The sequence below is a fragment of the Microcaecilia unicolor genome, chromosome 5, assembly GCF_901765095.1.
Source record: "Microcaecilia unicolor chromosome 5, aMicUni1.1, whole genome shotgun sequence".
Taxonomy (NCBI): Eukaryota; Metazoa; Chordata; class Amphibia; order Gymnophiona; family Siphonopidae; genus Microcaecilia; species Microcaecilia unicolor.
Genome location: NC_044035.1, coordinates 104,288,647 through 104,307,469, shown reverse-complemented (window position 1 = coordinate 104,307,469; position 18,823 = coordinate 104,288,647). Strand labels below are relative to the sequence as shown.

The window sequence follows — 18,823 nt, the reverse complement described above, 5'->3', positions numbered from 1 at the left end:
CATGGGTGTCTATGTCCGAGAACGGGTACATGAAGGGGCGGGACAGACCATATTTTCGAAAAAAAATGGGCGCCCATCTTTTTTTTTGATAATACGGTTTGTGCCCGGCAAATGCATCAGATTTGTGCAGATTTGAGCTGGGTGGTTTCGTTTTTCAGCGATAATGGAAACCGAAGGCGCCCAGCTCAAAAACGAACAAATCCAAGGAATTGGGTCGTGGGAGGGGCCAGGATTCGTAGTGCACTGGTCCCCCTCACATGCCAGGACACCAACTGGGCACCCTAGGGGGCACTTGTAACAATTAAAAAAAATACCTCCCAAGTCCATAGCTCCCATCCCTTGGGTGCTGAGCCCCTCAAATCCCCCCCAAACCCACAACTCTACACCATTACCATAGCCCTTAAGGCTGAAGGGGGGCACCTACATGTGGGTACAGTGGGTTTTGGGGGCGGTTTGGAGGGCTCCCATTTACCACCACAGGTGTAACAGGTAGGGGGGGGGATGGGCCTGGGTACAATTGGGTGAAGTCCACTGCACCCACTAACAACTGCTACAGGGTCCTGCATACTGCTGTGATGGAGCTGGGTATGGCATTTGAGGCTGGCATACAGGCTGGAAAAAAAAGTTGTTAAAGTGTTTTTTTTTATGGTGGGAGGGGGTTAGTGACCACTGGGGTGGTCATCCCCGATTCCCTCCAGTGGTCATCTGGTCATTTAGAGCACTTTTTTGGGACCGTGAAAAAAAGGGTCCAAAAAAATGACCCAAATTCGCATTAAAACGCCTTTCTTTTTTCGATTATCGGCCGAAGGTGCCCATCTCTCCTCGGCCAATAAACATGCCCCAGTCCCGCCTTCACCACGCCTACGACATGCCCCCATCAACTTTGCCCATTTCCGTGCCAGATTGCAGTTGAAGACGCCCAAAATCGGCTTTTGATTATACCGATTTGGGCACCTTTGGGGACATGGGCGCCCATCTCCCGATTGGGTCATCATATGGGTGCCCATCACTTTCGAAAATAAGGGCCGATAGTGTTTCCAGGTAATTTGATGTATGGTGAAAAAGCCTGACCTCACATTGATTACATAATGGTTGGTATAAGTTGCACTTGAAGGTGAGGCATCCTTTCTAGCATCCTGGGCTAGGGTGTCCACTATTGCTGCTTGCAGGAACAAGATGAGCAAGGTGCCATCCAGCCTGCTCAGCCATTGAAGTGACTTTAAACTGGCTATCCCAGGGCAAAGGATGAGAGGTGTATGATTACTAACAGAGAAGGTGGGCAAGTGCCCGTCACCATTCCTACACTTTCTACTGAGGTAAACGAACCTCAGAAGGCTCAAATGGGTGGTGCAGAATCCATACTACTCTCTGCATTCATGACTGCTGTGATGGGACCCCGATGTTGAAGCTTTCTTCTCCATGGAACAGATCACAGCTAATTGGGAAAGGATTTGAGTCTTTTTGCTTGCCTCCTGAACAGGGGTACTTATTTTCCCTGGCAACTGTACTGCTGGTATTGGGGCCCAGGAGGAAGTGGTAATGGTGCAGTGACAGAGGGGACGCTGGCAGAACCTGAGCAGAACAGGGAGCGGTGTATGCTCACCTCCTCCCTCTGCAGCAGCACTTGGGTGCCTCAGGATGTGCTCAGAACACCGAATGCATCTCCCTCTTTTTGGGCAGGGTATTCCATGCTCCCATAGTGAAAAGTGGAGAGGAAATGGCTGACTGTGCACCCAGGTTTTGTCTTCTGTGGGCTGTTGGTCTTCTGTTCTCTGGGGCAGCTGAGGTACAACACCAGCTGGCGCCATCACCTCAGTGTTTGCGCCTTGAGGAAAGAATAGCCTCTCCTGCCTTCCCTGCCTGCTGCCCCCCCCCCCCCCCCCAGAAGTCACTTCTGCAATATTGAATAGTGACTATCCTCCTGCTGTCCTCCACCACTCCACCCTATCAGCACTTAAGAACATAAGAATAGCCATACTGGGTCAGATCAATGGTCCATCTAACAGTTGAATTCAGTCAGGTGAGAGAGACTGAAGTTGAGGTGGGATATATGAGAGAGAGAGAAAAGGTGAGGTGTGGTATGGTATATGAGAAAAGGGGGTGAATGGAGGTGAAATAGTGGGGTATATCTGAGTGAGAGAGCGGGACTGAAGGTGAGGTGACATGGTGGGGGGGGCATAGATGAGACAGAGACAGGATGGGGTGGGGTATGATACATGCAGAACATGACATGGGGTGGGGGTATATGAGAGAAGAGGGGAGAAGAAGAGAGGTAAGGTATGTATGAGAGAGAGACTAGAGACTAGGTGAAGGTCTGGAGGGGACAACACACCCTCATAGTTTACCACTATTTGACAAAACGTGTGGCAAAAATACAACAATGCATGTTTTGGCCCTCCCCATATTACAAAATATAAATGTGGCCTCTGACAGAAAAAGGTTGGACAAGTGAAGGCTGGTCTAAAATCTCCCTCCCAAACAGGGCAACTTGGCAGCTCTGCTTTATTTGATACTTCTACAGCTTGGAAGTGGTAAAGAGGAAGGACAGAAACAAACACACCCTAAAAATAAACCCCACGGACATCAATGCAACAGCTTCAACTGAATTAATTTGAAAGTAACCTAAAGTTCCCTTTGCCTCACAGCTGACCCTTATCTCTTGTCCTGAGCTGACAGGCTTGGAAGTCAGGGATCAGCTTCCTTGGAAAAGAGGAGAGGGGTGGGCAGGCATACTCTTTCCTCTGTGAAAGGAGGGGTCAGCTCTGAAATGAAGGACAGAAGAAAAGCACAAAATGACGGGGAGGGGGGGGGGGGTGCAATAAAAGCCAAACTTAACAAGGGAAAGGAAGGGGGAACAAGAACATGAAGAAAAAAAAAGGCCCAGGTGTTCTGTAGGGCTTTCGCATAGCAGCCTAATGTGGAGAGAAAACCCCTCCTGTTCCTTCTAAGAAAAATTAACTTTCCCTCCCTTCCACCAGAACAGTTCTACTTCTACCTCGTAGCCTTAAGACTAAGAGAATAAACGTTGGCGAGTTACTGGCTTTACTGTCCACCCCTGGCTGGCATGCCGGTAGCGCTAAGCCGCTCCCCCCCCCCTCCCCTCCCTAAATAAGATCCGGACTGCAACATCCGAACGGAGGAGCCAGTGGGGGAAGTGCGCGCTGCAGCGAGCGTAGGCCCTTCAGTGCATTGGTGCAATTTGGGTGCCTGATCCTCCGCCTCGGGACTCGAAGTCCATGCCGCAGTTTAGGGCGGGCCCAGCAACAGCTCTCAGAGGGGGATCCTTTGTTTGGGAAGATCTATTGCGTGGAATATAATTTTTTTTTTTTGTTTGCTAACTTGCCTTGCTATTGGCTGGAATCCTTTCTTTCCCCCTTCTCTGGATGCTTTTTTTTTCTTTTGCGAGAGGCATGCCCAGTGCGTCCCGAGTGTGAGCAACGGAGCGATCTGCTTTAAAGCAGCATGAGAAGAACGGTGAAAGGCAGTGGGAAGGAGGATTGCACTGGAGAGACTGCTTTGCAGAAGGAGGCAAGATGGCTACCTCGTGTGCCTTTTGCAGGAAAGAATGCAGGGGCTGATTAACAGATGTTTCACGAACAATATCGGAGGGTGCTTCCGTCAAAAAAAAATTTTTTTTTTGGTCTCTTTTGCGAAGTTTTCTTTCTATTAAATGTGCATTACGTCTATTTAGGAATGGTGCTTAAAACGGGGTAAGGATTCGGTGCTATGGATTGTTTTTTAGTATAAAAATATCCCTTACTTTATAAAGTATGCTTTCTTTTTTAATTTTGCATTTTTTCTTTAAATTCATTACGCTTTTTTTTAAGGCGTAAAAATTACAAAAAAATGGAGTTTCAAAGGTAATTGAAAAATTTTATAGAAATATTTATTGTATTTTCTGTTTAATACTGTTCTTGGCTTCTCGAATATATAATCCTGAATTTTCAAGGTGCCCATTAATGTAATGTAAGTCAGGAAGGACATGGCTTCATAAAATTTTTGAGCGCATATTTCTGTTGCTATTTAGTTTTTTTTTTTTCTTCGCTAAATGTGCATGGTTCAGAATGCTACTAATATCTCTTTTTTTTTTTTTTTAGTTGTAACTATTCTTTGTAATCTTGTTTGATAATATCTCTGATTAATTCAGCATTTCTAAACCTAAGTTTCATACCTGATCTTGCCTGATAAGGGTGCCAATCATATTGATAGTGACAACTGTGTCTCTAATTAAGAGATGTTCTTCTTAAGAACTTCGTGTCTTTCATAAATTATCGCAACGGGTTTTACAGCCGTTCTAGTGTTACTTTGTCCAGAATCTGGTACTGGTAATTACTCTTGCATTTATTTTTTCCTGTAATACAAAAATCTTGTCACACCCAAAGGGAAGTGGTGTGTTGGACAGGTGTTCTTATATGACAGATTATCTTTAGAGATTAATAGTATTTGATGCAGAATCTATTTGATGTCAAGTTTAACCTGCGGCTAGATGTACGCCTGTGTGTGTGTTGGGGGGGGGGGGGGGGGGGGGTCGAGCTTCCAAAACAAGTTTGTGTATGTATATAGCAGGTATGATCCACAGTGTTGATGTTGGTGCTGAAAACCAAAGTTGAAAACAATATCTGATTTGGTGACTTTAAGGCACGAAGTGTGTGTATTGCTGCTTGTTTATCCTGGTGGCCTGATCTTGGGCCATTGTTATTGCAGGTGAGCACTCAGATCTGGTGCTGCTGGGCTCAGAACAGGCAGCCACTGGCAGATAATGACCTAGAGGGAAGGAGTTACAAGCCTGAGGTGGCGCTGCCAGAGCTGAGGCCAGAACAGCAGTTTCTTACCTTCACTGTCTTTGAAATAAGAGATGAGATTCTACTCTAATATTAAGAGTTGCATGTTGTCCAGGAAGTGACATGGTTTATGTTTTGTTGTCTGTGGGTTTAAGTGCCCTCCTGCAGTCTAAATCTATTTTTAGTAAGGTAAAAAAAATGTTAGTGTTGGGGGGGGGGGGGGGGGGGGGGGGGGGGAGGAGGAAGTGACAGTTTTACAGTTCTTGACTATGAACAGGAAAAGTAGACAATTGGTTTGCTCAGTTGGTGAGGGACACTGACACAAATCTGGCAGTATCATCTTTTGCTGGACAGGTAGATTTCTAGTACTAGATGTTGACTTTTATATAAGTTCTATTCAGTAGTGGGGTTATGTCTGAGGGAGGCTGAATTGCTGCAGTCAGAAGGAAGTTGAGTATGTAAAATCCCCAAACAAAGGTCAGTTGAAATATTTCATGTCCATGGTGTCTTCATCTAGTACCTTCAAGTCACAAATTACACCAAGATTTTAAAACAGTGTCTGCCTTGTGTTAGAGACTATGGTTTTACAAAAGGCTTTCCTTGTTTTAGCCTGTCATCTGATTCAGCTGTAAATTTTGCAACATGGGGGAAGGAGGAAATTGAAAATACACTGTGAAAATGTAGATGTCAAAAATTTCGGCCTACATTTCTTCAAGGCAAAACCCCAATGAGACAACCTATTTGGGCAAGAGTACTGAGGGGAATTTTTTTTGTGGAATACACTCTGTAAGCTCTCCATCATAAAATACCTTCAAGTACTTTGAATTTAGGTAGTGTGTTAATCAAGGTGACTACAAGGTCGTTCTGTCTATCTTGTTTACTGACACTCTGGAGTAGTTTGTGTTGTACAAATTCATGGCATCAAGTGGCCCCAATGTGGGCCTGCAGAAGCAGACATGGAAGACTGTACACATTTCCTGGGATTCTTTTCAGAGTTCACATTTAAGCCATGCTAACTTTGCCAGGCCTTTTAATTGAAATACATTCATGCTATGCTTGTTTTATGCCTTCAGAAGTTGGTGTTCTTAGAGGCATATTCTCAAAGCTCTTAGACTTTCAAAGTTATGTGAAGGTGTATTTTCAAAGCACTTAACCCCCCTTTTATAAAGCTGCGCTAATGCTGACACAGCATCTTCACTTTGAATGGGAAGTGTTGGCATTACCGTGTGGCTTTGTAAAGGGGGTGGGGTTAGACTTATACTTGCAAAGTTCCATAACTTTATAAGTCAAAGAGCTTTGAAAATGTGCCCCATAGTATTTGCTAGTTTTACTTTAATAAGTGACTACCAGTTGTCTGTTATACTGGTTTGAAGACTTCAAAAGTCTGGTGGAAGTATGTTTAAATAAATAAATTTTTCTCCTTATCTTGCTTTCTGAAATAAATATGATTTCACAGGGTCCAGCCTGGGTTGATGGTTGTTTCTAGTCCCTGTTTGTACCTTTAGAATTTGTGTTGGTTCAGCTGCCATGTCATGGGAGCTTCTGGTTACTACCACACATGTTAAGGTCTGTTCATATACTTCCTTAGCCTGAAAAGGAATGGGAAACTGGGCTACTGAAAGACAGGAGCTGACCAAAATGGATATGTTCCTGGGACATTTTCCTTATCCTGGTAGCCTTGGTTAAAAAAGAGAAGGATCTTTCAGTAGGTGGAAATGAAATTTCATATAAACATCAAAGGAAGGACAAAACTCAACACTGTTTCAGTTTTGCCAGCTGAAAGGAGTTGTGGATATAAGTGGGGGGAACTTTTTCTTGCTTTCTGAAGTCAGTACTACTACAAAATAAACAGCCTTTTGGTGAACATTACAACTTGTGGTGAAACCGGTAATGAATGAGCTAGTTAAGGACATGTCTATTTTAACCAAAAAAAGTGGCTTAAATTTGGCCTTGGTTTTCTTGGTCCTAGCCACTAGACTGTAGGTGCTGTGTAAAGGTTAAGACAGACTGGTAACTTATTTAAAGTAGAAAAATTAAAATTTGTCAACTGCATGGGGGCTTTCTTTGACCTGTTGGCTGATTTTGGAATCGGGTGAAGTAAGCTTAGTGGCTGGAAACTCCATTGTTGGGCCATATTGAGAGAGGAGTACCTGCAGGCCTTCCTCTGTGAGGACAAAAGGCTGCTGAACAGTTTTATAGGAGTTCTGAACCTACCCCTTGGAACAGGGCAGCAGTAGGGTGGGGAGAGAAGACGATCCTAATGGTCTCTTGCTTTACAGATGGCTTCTTGTCCCATTGCCTAATACTGAACCTCTTGTCATAGTGCTGGGGAAAGACATTGAAGGGATTGGTATAAATATAGGGAAAAGAAAATTAATATTCAGAATATTTAGGAATAGATCTAAACTTGTAAAGCTTTCATGGATTCTGGCAGCCCTGGACCCTGGCTTCTGTTTTCTTGAAATTTTTATATCTGTGTTTTCTCTTCCAATGGTGTTTTTACTTCAAGAGCCTGGACTAACCCTGTAAAACTTATTGACTACTTTATTGGTTTTCTGATTGTGATCTTCCTGTATCAAATTCACAATAAAGGTCACTTTCACCAGTTGGCTTGTTCCAGTGGCCTTTTCTCCACGTCTCGCTTTGACTTCAGAATTTGTTCTCCCAAGACTCCTTTAGCTTCTCCCTGTAGTGCTGCGGAGAAGGAACTGCAAGAATAACCATCCATCCTGTCACACCTCTAGGAAGCAGCTGTTCATCTACTTGTCCATCCAGTTGCTGATAAAACCACTTTTTTTTTACGTGTAATCTTCTATTACAGCAGCACATGGCCCTATCTCTTTTTTGAAAAGAACAGTTGTCATGAAATTTGAGGTGCATCCCTTTCAGAGTTCCATTGGCATGTGCACTGCCGACATCCTGAATACGTTTAGTAGGAATTAAAAAAAAAAAATAATGAACGAAGAGACTGTACCTGAAAGGAGGAGCAGTGTTTAGTGTATTCAGCTTACCAGTTTGCTTTTCATTCATAACAAAATCTCCAAGTGAATTACATAATGTACACATCATAAAAATTTACATAAATATAGCACAGGTAATCACAGCCCAAAGAATTTTTTTCCCTAAAGCAGTTCATAAATCATGCTCTAACAACCATTGTCTTCAGTCTTTTCCTAAAGACATTGTAGCTGCCTTCAAATGTATTATTATTTGGATCTTGCTCGTCACCTTTTACAGTAGTAGGCTCAAGTTGAGTTATATTCAGTGTCTGCTCAGTCTAGTGGGGTCTATGTTCTATTCCAAAAATAGCTACCAGATAAAAGGGGCAATGCCAAGTAAACTTGCTGGGAAGAAATGTAATTGCTGGCGGGGGATGCACTTGTCTGACAATAAAGACCTCAGATGCATATGGTAATTAACATACAGCTTTAAAAGCTTTGCAAAAAGTTTCTGTCCAGCAGTTTCACTATTTGACCCTTACTTATTTCTAGATTTTCTTACTTTGCGCTGGTCCCCCAAAATAACTAAGCTCCAGGGCTGGAGTCAGGAGACCTTGAGGAGAAACTCTTGACATATTTAATGCGCCATGCAGGGCTACACCAAAATATCTCGGGTCCAGGGTAGAAATTTAAAAGTGGGCTCCACAGCCCACCAGCAGACTGTAATTTCCTTCAGATTTAGGCAGGCTTGGGGCTCCCCTGTAGCATGTGGGTCCAGGGCAACTGCCCTGTTTGCATCGTCCCTTCCCCCAACAACACTGGCCCTGCGCTGGTTCACTTTCTAAGATCAGATGTAGAGAGTGAAATTAAATTACATTTAGTGTGATTACTGCAGGGTGTCACCAGAGAGGAAGAAATGTGCTCTCTGCTCACTTACAGACCCTGTAAAAGTAAGGAGGTTCAAAGTTGTGGGCTGGATTGCCTGGTCTCCTCTGATGAAGTGAGAACCCTCTTTATTGCAGTAGCTTCTATTTAGGAATAGAACCTAGGAAAGGACAGAATGAGAAGAGGTAAAGAGGTGACTCCCCGGGCCGCTTGGATCAGCAACTTATTCACTTCTGCACAATCAAGTTGATTCAATGCTGTCTGCCAACAGCCCATCAGCCCTTAATTCTGCTGGCTGTTATCGCTAATGTTTGTTGCCTGTGCTGTTGCCACATCTCTCTATAGCATAGCAACTGTTTTATTTGCTTTTGTTTGACTTTTTAAAAAGTGTAAATTGTAGTTGAAGAGACTTTTAAGGCAGTATTTTTTTTGACCCTTTGCTTAAAAAAAAAAAAAAAAAAAGCTCCAGGCAAAACCGAGATTCTCTTTGATACAAAATTGAGAGTAAACCATTCTAATCTAAATCTTAGTTAAAAACCATACATGGAGGGGCATAATTGAACGAAAACGCCTATCTCCATGGGCGTTTATCTCCAAGAACGGGTCCGTGAAGGGGCGGACCGAACCGTATTTTGGGAAAAAATAGACGCCCATGTTTTATTCAACAATGTGTGAGCTGGGCGTTTTTGTTTTTCAGCGATAATGGAAAATGAAAGCGCCCAGCTCAAAAACGAATAAATCCAAGGCATTTGTTCGTGGGAGGGGCCAGGATTCGTAGTGCACTGGTCCCCCTCACATGCCAGGACACCAACCGGGCACCCTAGGGGGCACTTTTACAAAAACAAAAAAAAAAGGTAAAAGAGCTCCCAGGTGCATAGCACCCTTCCCTTGTGTGTTGAGCCCCCCAAATCCCCCTCAAAACCCACTGCCCACAAGTCTACACCATTACTATAGCCCTAAGAGGTGAAGGGGGGCACCTACATGTGGGTACAGTGGGTTTGGGGGGGTTGGACGACTAATAAGCATAAAGCAGCACAATTGTAACAGGTAGGGGGGATGGGCCTGGGTCCACCTGCCTGAAGTCCACTGCAACCCCCTAACAACGCCTCCAGTGACCTGCATACTGCTGTCAGGGAGCTGGGTATGACATTTGAGGGTGAAATAAAAGTTGAGAAACTTCATTTTTTGTGGTGGGAGGGGGTGAGTGACCACTGGGGGAGTCAGGGGAGGTCATCCCCGATTCCCTCCAGTGGTCATCTGGTCATTTAGGGCACTTTTTGGGGCCTTATTCGGGAAAAAACAGGGTCCATGAAAAAGTGTCCTAAATTCTAGCTAAAAACGCATACTTTTTTCCCATTATCGGTGAAATGCGCCCATCTCTGTTCGGCGATAACCACGCCCAGTTCCGCCTTCGCCACACCTCTGACACGCCCCCATCAACTTTGTCCGCATCCGCGACGGATTGCAGTTGAAAACGTCCAAAAATCGGCTTTCGATTATACCGCTTTATTCGTTTTTGTGAGATAAACGTCCATCTCCCGATTTAGGTCGGAACTTGGGCGTTTTTCTCATTCGATTATAAGCAGGATAGGCAGTTAAGGGAGAGCCCCAAAGATTTCAGCAATTGAAAGGATTATTGGCTGTGAGTCTTGAAGCCAGCTGAGAGCAGTGGGCTGGAGAATGTGGTATAAGACACAGTTGGGACACAGTGAGCAATAAGAAAAAGAAGTTTGGAAAAGGGACAGGCAAGCAGAATATATTAAAAGACCGCTATCTTGAAGAAAAAAAAAAGGAAACACTTTTTATGCTGTTTTCTAGCTTCTGGAAGTGCTGACTAGGCTGCACAATAGTTTCATGGCTCAAGAGCTTGTCTGGCTTGAACGTGAGGCTTTTGCTCCTTTCGGGAGCACCTGGTCTGCATGATGGCTGGCAGCTATTCTTGGCTATGGTTGAGAAGTGAGGGATAAGCTGATATTCTGGAGTGCTTCACAGCCGCAAGCACAGGACAGACATTTCTGGCAGCAACAGAAGCCTCTGGTTCAAATAAATATTGCTGTAGAACTGTTAGGGTCTAATTCTCCGTAAACCCACTTCTTCCCTTCCCTCGTTCTATATTTTTGTGGATAACATCATCATACTTTGTCTCATCATCCATAAGCTTAGCTCAGATTGCTGAGTTGTTTCTTTCTCTGTAACATCACCAATATGTGGTACATAAGTATTGCTATATTGGGGAAGACCAAAGATCTATCAAGCCCAGCATCCTATTCTAACAGTGGCCAATCCAGGTCACAAATACCTGCAAGATCCCAAAAATGTACAAAACATTTTATACTTTTAGCCCAGAAATAGTGGATTTTCCCCAAGTCCATTTAATAATGGTCTGTGGACTTTTCCTTTTGGAAGCTGTCCAAACCTTTTTAAAAACTCTGCTAAGCTAACTGCCTTTACCACATTCTCTAGCAACGAATTCCAGAGTTTAATTACACGAGTGAAGAAAATGTTTTCTCCGATTCATTTTAAATTTACTACAATGAATCGGAGAACTTTTTCTTCACTCAACGTGTAATTAAACTCTGGATTCGTTGCCAGAGAATGTGGTAAAGGCGGTTAGCTTAACGGAGTTTAAAAAAGGTTTGGACAGCTTCCTAAAGGAAAGTCCATAGACCATTATTAAATGGACTTAGGAAAAATCCATTATTTCTGGGCTAAGCAGTATAAAATGTTTGGTACCTTTTTTGAGATCTTGCCAGGTACTTGTGACCTGGATTGGCCACTGTTGGAAACAGGATCTGGGCTTGATGGACCTTTTTTTTTCCTTTCTTTCTGAACACCCTACCAAAACCCATAGCCACACTCCTGCTCCTCCCTGGTCTCTCTTCCCTTTAATCTATTCAAATTCTGCTGTTTGACTTATTTTCTGCCAATGTTGCTGTGTTCGTATAACCTTCTTCTCAAGTTACTTTTGGGGTCCTTTTACGAACCTGCGGCAAAGGTTGTTTTTGATGTGCGTTGAGGTCCCCTTTTACCGTAGCGGGGTAAAAAACAGTTAAAAAAAAAAAAAAAAAAGAAATGGATGAGTGGCAAGTGACGTACTTGTTGCGCGTCCATTTTAGTGAGAGCACTTACCCATTGACGGTGGCGGTAAGGGCTCCCCCGCTACCCCGGAGGGAACTGGGCAGCAGCGGCACTGACCTGGTTCACACCTGCACAACAAAGTAAAAATGTTTGTAGCGTCAGAAATGGGAACTAGTGCGAGCTGCTGTGGAAGCCAGCGGTACTTCCCTTTTAGCAAGTGTAAGCCCGCGTGGGCTTACCGCTGCTTTGTAAAAGGGCACTTTTTATTAGCTCTGTATACATTTTTGAATACAGTTAAACTTCTCTTACTGACAAGTGCATTCATTCTGCAGTTCCTTAGTGTAACCCTGGGACCCGGTTTCTAGCTTTGGACCTGGGCCAACAGAAGAAGTTCACTATTTCTCCCACTTCAAATCTCAGGCTTCGCTTTATGCAGGCACTCTTACTCCGCACTCCTTTTCAGTCCATTTACAGTGGAGCTGGGGGTGTGGGTCAATGGTCTAGAATAGCGATCCAGGGGTTTGGGAGTCCTTTACTATTCAGGGTCCACTCAGCTCTTCAGTCCAGGAACCTCGCTGCACTCCGGAGCTTAACACCACCTTTACCACTGCTTCATGGGTATATTTCTGGGGATATGTCAGGATTATTTGCATAGAGACCAGTGCTCCTGCCCATGGCTATCGTGGGAGGCAGTGCTAAATCCCCAAGGCTGTTTTTTCACCTCTCTCAATCAATGATCTCCAGTGGGCTCATTCAGACTTCTCACTGATCCCTCTCTTGATCCAACCCTGGACCTAGGACTGAGCTCTCTCTGGCTCCAATCTCACTGTTTCCCAGGCTGGGACCCTTTTTCTGCCCACCCCTAGCACTTGTAATTCACTGGTTGCAACTTTGTGTAGTAGCATTTCCTCTTTGTCAGCCAAAGATCACACTCTTTCCAACAGGACTCCCCTCTGTCCTCCAGATCTATTCACAGGGGATTTTCAGACAGCCAAAAGACATCTGCAGGGAACCAAAGGACCAAACCCCAAGCAATCAAAAGCCTCCCTAAAGGGCAGAACTTTAGCTTTTTCTTCTCCCAAACTCCTCCCTCCCTGTCACACTTCAGTCACAGGGCATTCTCTCTCTGTATTTTATTTCCAAACTATATGCCCAGATGATTCAAAGCCCCGCGCTGTTCTAAAAATAGCACGAGACTTTACCGCCCCTATGATCAGCAATAATAGCATACAAATTTATATGTACTATTATCTCTGACCATAGGGTAAAGTGTGGGAGGATGCTCAGGCATGATCCTCCTGCACATTTGACAGGTCTGTCAAACACGAGTGCTGGAGGTCCGTGAGACAACCAGACCCCAGACAGCAAGGCCCTGGTGGCCTAGTGCCCCCACCAAATCTCCAACCCAAGCCAGCGACAGGGGAGCTGGAGATCTGGTGGACCTCCAGTCCGTCCGACCCCCCCCCCCCCCCCAAACACAAGTTCATGGAGGATTTCCAGCTCCTCTAACCCCTGCCTCTCATCCCCCCCCAAAAGAGCCCTGGTGGCCCAGTGGGTCACAAATCAAGCCCCCCCAACCTGGTGGTCTAGCGGCCCTCTTCCCCTGTATCTTTGTTGGAGGAAGGAGGTTGTACACTTCTGCCTCTTCCAGTGGCCCCTAGCCCTGCCCATTGCATTCTGAGATGTGCTGCGTGGGGCTTCACACCATATAAGGGAGTTTCTGCTCCTGTGGGAGGGGGGGGACTGTATTGGGAGAATAGGGGGGCCTGCAAGCATGCAAATGCATGCTGGACAGGGCTAACCATTCCTCCCCAATGGTCTGCAAACCCTAATGCTAGCTTTGAGCTGCCTGCTGATCATTGAGGAGGAATATGTTTAGCATGCGTTTGCATGCTAGTTGCGGTTAGAGCCCGTGAGCATGTATGAAACAACGCACTTGGGGGCTCTGATCATGGGGAGGTAGCAAACACAGGCATTAGTATAGCGCTAACAGCCTCTAGCACCTGCATTTACTTCTGATCATTGGCCCATATGCTCCTTGAGCTGGGCTTCCTCCCACCCAGAGACCTCCCAGTCACTCCTCTCAGTGACTCTCTACCAGGGCTCACTCTTTTAAGTAATCCCAACCAGGGATTACATCAGTATCTCTTATCTCTTCCTGCACTCCTTCCTGGGAACTCCTTGTCTGGTAAATCACTCTCTCTGTGCTCTCCTCCATTGCTAACTCCAAACTCTCTCTTCCTTTCTAACTTGCTCGGAAATAGACTGTCAGTGCATTATGCTCCTTCTCTGGCTCTATTCAAATCCAGACTTAATCTCACCATTTTGAGGTTGCATTTAACTCTTACCTCTTATCTGCCTGTTAAATACCCATGATATTTTAACCATTTGCATAGTAAATGAACCTCCCCCCTCCAATCTTGTTTACTATGCATTTGGTTAAAATAACATTAACAGGCAGATATGAAGTAAGAGTTAAATGCAACTTCAAAATGGTGAGCTTTAAGTGTGAATTTGAATAGGGCCAGAGAAGGAACATGATGTAAGTGAAACCCCCTAATCCTGCAGGAAGATTCACCGCGGGGGTGGGGGGGGGGGGGGGGGGGGGGGGGGGGGGGGGGGGGGGGGGGGTGGAGGAGGAGGAGGAGGAGATTCCCTTAATTAAACAGAATCCAATTCTTGGAAACTTCACCAGATATTATTCAAACTAGGGCTACCTTGTTGGCAACCTTCAGTCCAGAGCCTATTCAAGCTTTCCCTGATGTGACTAGACCCACACAGCAATTTAGGAAGCAGATGTTGGCTCCTGGAGCATCTTTTATCCTTGTCGATGTTCGTTTAATTACTTTTTAAATGCAGAGGTATGTATACTTTGATCTTTTTCAGTTAGAATCCTTTCTTTTGGTTAAAGAAAATGAAAGGTGGAAAAAAGCAAGGTCAGTCATTAATGGATCATTGTTATGGATAAATATTAAAATACCCCATATTTCCTTTAGATATATTTATTTAGTGTTCTCTCCCTGCTTCTCATGATGTGAACTGGTTATTTTTGTAATTGTATTTTGTTGCAATTGTATGTATATACATTTAATTAAAAAAAAAAGACCCCCCCCCCCCCCCCCCAAATCTCTTATTTGTCCTGTTTGCCTGCCTGCCTTGAATAGATTGTAAACTCTGTCAAGCAGGGATCTATCTTGCATATTTGTTTACAATGCTATGTATGTATAGTAACACTACAGAAATTAGTAGTAGTAATTGAAGCAGCCTGCAAAAGGGATTTGTTAAAGGAAACAACTGAAAACTTGTGGACGAATGAAAGATTTTGTAGGACAGACGTTTAAAAAGGCAGATATTTTTGCGATTTCTAAGGTCCTTTCTGGAGAGCTTACCTCTTGAGGAGTAGCCCAGTGGTTAGTGCAGTGTATTTTGATCCTTGGGAACTGGGTTCATTTCCCACCGCAGCTCCTTGTGACTCTGGGCAAGTCACTTTACCCTCCATTGCCCCAGGTACAATAAGTACCTGTATATACTATATAAACCGCTTTGAATGTAGTTGCAAAAAAACACAAAGTCGGTATATCAAGTCCCATTCCCTTTCTCTCCCTTGATACACTTAGAGGGGCATTTTCGAAAGAAACGTCTAAGTTGGGATTTGGACATCTTTGTAAAACGTCCAAATCCAGGGGCAGGGAAAACCGTATTTTCAAAAAAAGATAGACATCCATCTTTCGTTTCGAAAATACCAAGGACGTCCTTAGACATGGACGTTTTTGACTTTCGGCGATTTTCGAAACCAAAGACGTCCATGTCAAAAACATCCAAATCCAAGCCATTTGGACGTGGGAGGAGCCAGCATTTGTAGTGCACTGGTCCCCCTGACATGCCAGGACACCAACCGGGCACCCTAGGGACTTCGTAAATTCCTCCCAGGTACATAGCTCCTTTACCATGTGTGCTGAGCCTCCAACCCCCCCCCCCCCCCAAACCCACTACCTCCAACTGTACACCACTACCATAGCCCTTACGGGTGAAGGGGGGCACCTATATGTGGGTACAGAGGGTTTCTGGTGGGTATTGGAGGGCTCACTGTTTCCTCCACAAATGTAAGAGGTGGGGGGGGGGGTATGGGCCTGGGTCTGCCTGTCTGAAGTGCACTGCACCCACTAAAACTTCTCCAGGGACCTGCATGCACTGTCATGGACCCGAGTATGACATTTTAGACTGGCATAGAGGCGGGCATGTAATATTTTTAATGAAGGTGGGAGGGGGTTAGTGACCACTGGTGAGTAATGGGAGGTCATCACCGATTCCCTCTGGTGGTCATCTGGTCATTTTGGGCACCTTTTTGTTCCTTATTTGTAAGAAAAACACATCTGGGTGAAAACGTCCAAGTGAAAACGTCATGGGCTTCTCTGCTTTTTTTGATTATGGCTCAAATACGTTCAAGTCTTAGGCACGCCCAAGTCCTGCCTTCACCACGGCTCCGACACGCCCCCTTGAAATTTGGACGTCCTTACGACGGACTTCAGTTAGAGACGTCTAAAAATCGGGTTTCGATTATACCGATTTGGACGTCTCTGAGAGATGGACGTCCGAGTACCGATTTATGTCAGAAGATGGACGTCCATCTCTTTCGAAAATGAGCCTGTTAGACAACTGACAAAATATTTAATAATCTCTACCCAGCTACTTTATTGTCTGATCACTTACGAAAAAAAATGGATTTTTGTTTTGTTTTCTCAAGGTTGTCCCAAAAGTTGTCCTTCAGATAGCATTGCTGATTGTAAAAACAGCAAAACTAGCTGCTGACATTCAATGCTCAGTAATAGATGTACTGAGAAGTATTTTACCGGCAGTTCAAGTCACAATACGATGTTAGGTTGTCTTTTACTAAGGCGCCCACAATTTTAGCATGTGACAAAAATGTGAGCTTAGTAAAAGACCCTCTTAATTCATGGAGAGTAGCCCAGGCAGCAGTGTGCCCCTTGTGAAGTATGCCACCTTCAAGTACAAGTGTGATCATGTCCTGGGTGTCTCCTAGTAATTAAAACATATTGATTGGAGCTTTTATTGGTTTTTGGTAGGTCATGGAAGCTTCACTTCATGGTGGAGAGTCCTGGAATTCCTTCTCTATCTCAGGCACTTTCTAGACTTCAAAGCGAGATTAATTTTAGTAAAGGAATTTAGATTTAGGAGTATAGGAGAAGCCAAGTCCGTTCTTTGATGTGCAACAGTATTTTAAACACCTTTTGCTTGAGAAAAGTCTTGTCAGAAGTATTTTATGCCTAATTGGAAGATGGTACACAGTTATCCTGAAGCAGATGTGGACTGTTAAGTGTTTTTCTGATATAGAAGCCATTATTGGAATAGAATAAGGCTAAAATACTCTGTAATTTGTCAAGAGGATGATCAGTTCTTAGGCATATTTGTTTTCAAATACAGTGCTTTACGAACAGGGCTTAATTTCTGGGGAAATGGCCTGCAACATAATTTGCCACTTTTTTTTCAGATGGGGGAGGGAAGAGCCTGGAGAAGAGCAGAGAATGGCCTCTGTGCTTCCTAATCTAGCCCCTCTTCTCTTGTTGCCCCTTCCTCTCCCCTAGCTCCACAGTTCCACTTCCCTTTTCTCTACAAATTAAGCTCTGTTTACAAATGAGGGCAGGCAAATATTTAGATTTAGCTCACACCTTTTTAGCAGTATCTTAAGATGCGTTGCATTCAGGTACAGTGAGTATTTCTTTTCTCTGGAGAGCTTATAATCACATATACATATGAACACAGTTTTAAGAACAGAAGCTTAGCTGTGCTTATCCCCCCCCCCCCCCAACAAGGATGCTGGGTGATTCCTGAGGAAAAGTGTGAATTGTCCAGGGCTTCCTTTCTATTCTCCTGTCCATTTGTAGCATGGAGGTATTCCGATATCTCTCTTGCTCCTTTCCAATGTATACATATTGAGATCTTTGTTTTGGATTTGGCTCACAGCTTTTTCAGTAGTAGCTCAAGGTGAGTTACGTTCAGGTATTTCCCTGTCCCTGGAGGGCTCTCAATCTAATGGACCCTTTTACATCGTGCTTATTGCACGCTAAAAATCACTACCATAGGACATGCTCGGGCAACCCCGGGTAGTTCTGGGATCTGCACGCACCAATTCCATACTAAAAAAAAAAAAGTTTTTTTAGTGCAGGGAGCATGTTTGGAGGCGGAGAGTAGGCATGCCCTGCACTAATTGGATAGCACGGATAAATTGCTGCCCGATTAGCACAGGAGCCCTTACTGCCTAATAAATAGGTGATGGTAAGGACTCATGCTCCAGTGGCCAGATACTAATTGGGGAAATTAGCGCATGGCCATGAATGGAAAAATAGAAATTGCGGCCATTTTTACTGCTGCGCTAAAAGTGGCTTCAGCACTTGGGAAGCCCATGCGCTAAGGGAGGCCACTTTTAGCACAGCTTGGTAAAAGGGTCCTTAAGTTTGAACTTGGGCAGGTCACTTAACTCTCCAAGGGCCCTGTTTACTAAGCTGCGCTGTAGGTGCGCAGACTTTTTAGCTCGCGCTAATGCTAGAGACGCTCATAGGAATAAAATGGGTATCTCTATCATTAGCACTATAGAAATGATTTATAGTAGTAGTAGTAGTAAACAGGGCCCCAGATTTGTACTTGAGGCAATGGAGAGTTAAGTGACCTACCCAAGGAAACTAGGAGCAGCAGCGTGATTTGAGCTGGGCTTCCCTGGTTTTATTTATTTATTTAGATTTTGCTCACACCTTTTTCAGTAGTAGCTCAAGGTGAGTTACATTCAGGTACACTGGATATTTTTCTGTCCCAGAAGGGCTCACAATCTAAGTTTGTACCTGAGGCAATGGGGGGTTAAGTGACTTGCCCAAGATCACAAGGAGCAGCAGTGGCATTTGAACCAGCCATCTCTGGATTGCAAGACCGGTGCTCTAACCACTAGGCCACTCCTGGCTGTCAGCTCAGTTTTCTAATCACTAGACTGCTACTCCACTCCATCTTTAAGTCTCTCCCCCATGACTTATTTGTCATCATTGACTTTTATTGTATTCTCTACTTCGGTAGGAATAGGAACAAATGCTTGAAATGTGAAGAAGTGTTTAAAGGGGTTTGATTGAACATGGG

At 44.4% G+C, this 18,823-nt stretch overlaps 1 protein-coding gene across 1 annotated transcript in view; it reads left to right on the top strand.

Annotated features, from left to right (window-relative positions):
* Positions 1-3,833: 3,833 nt before the first annotated feature.
* The window catches only part of TET1 (tet methylcytosine dioxygenase 1), a gene marked incomplete at its 5' end in the record, with an annotated part of 110,832 nt that continues 95,842 nt past the window's right edge, over positions 3,834-18,823 (top strand). The window contains 1 exon segment of the mRNA XM_030204971.1: positions 3,834-3,860. Coding sequence (XP_030060831.1) covers positions 3,834-3,860 — 27 coding nt within the window.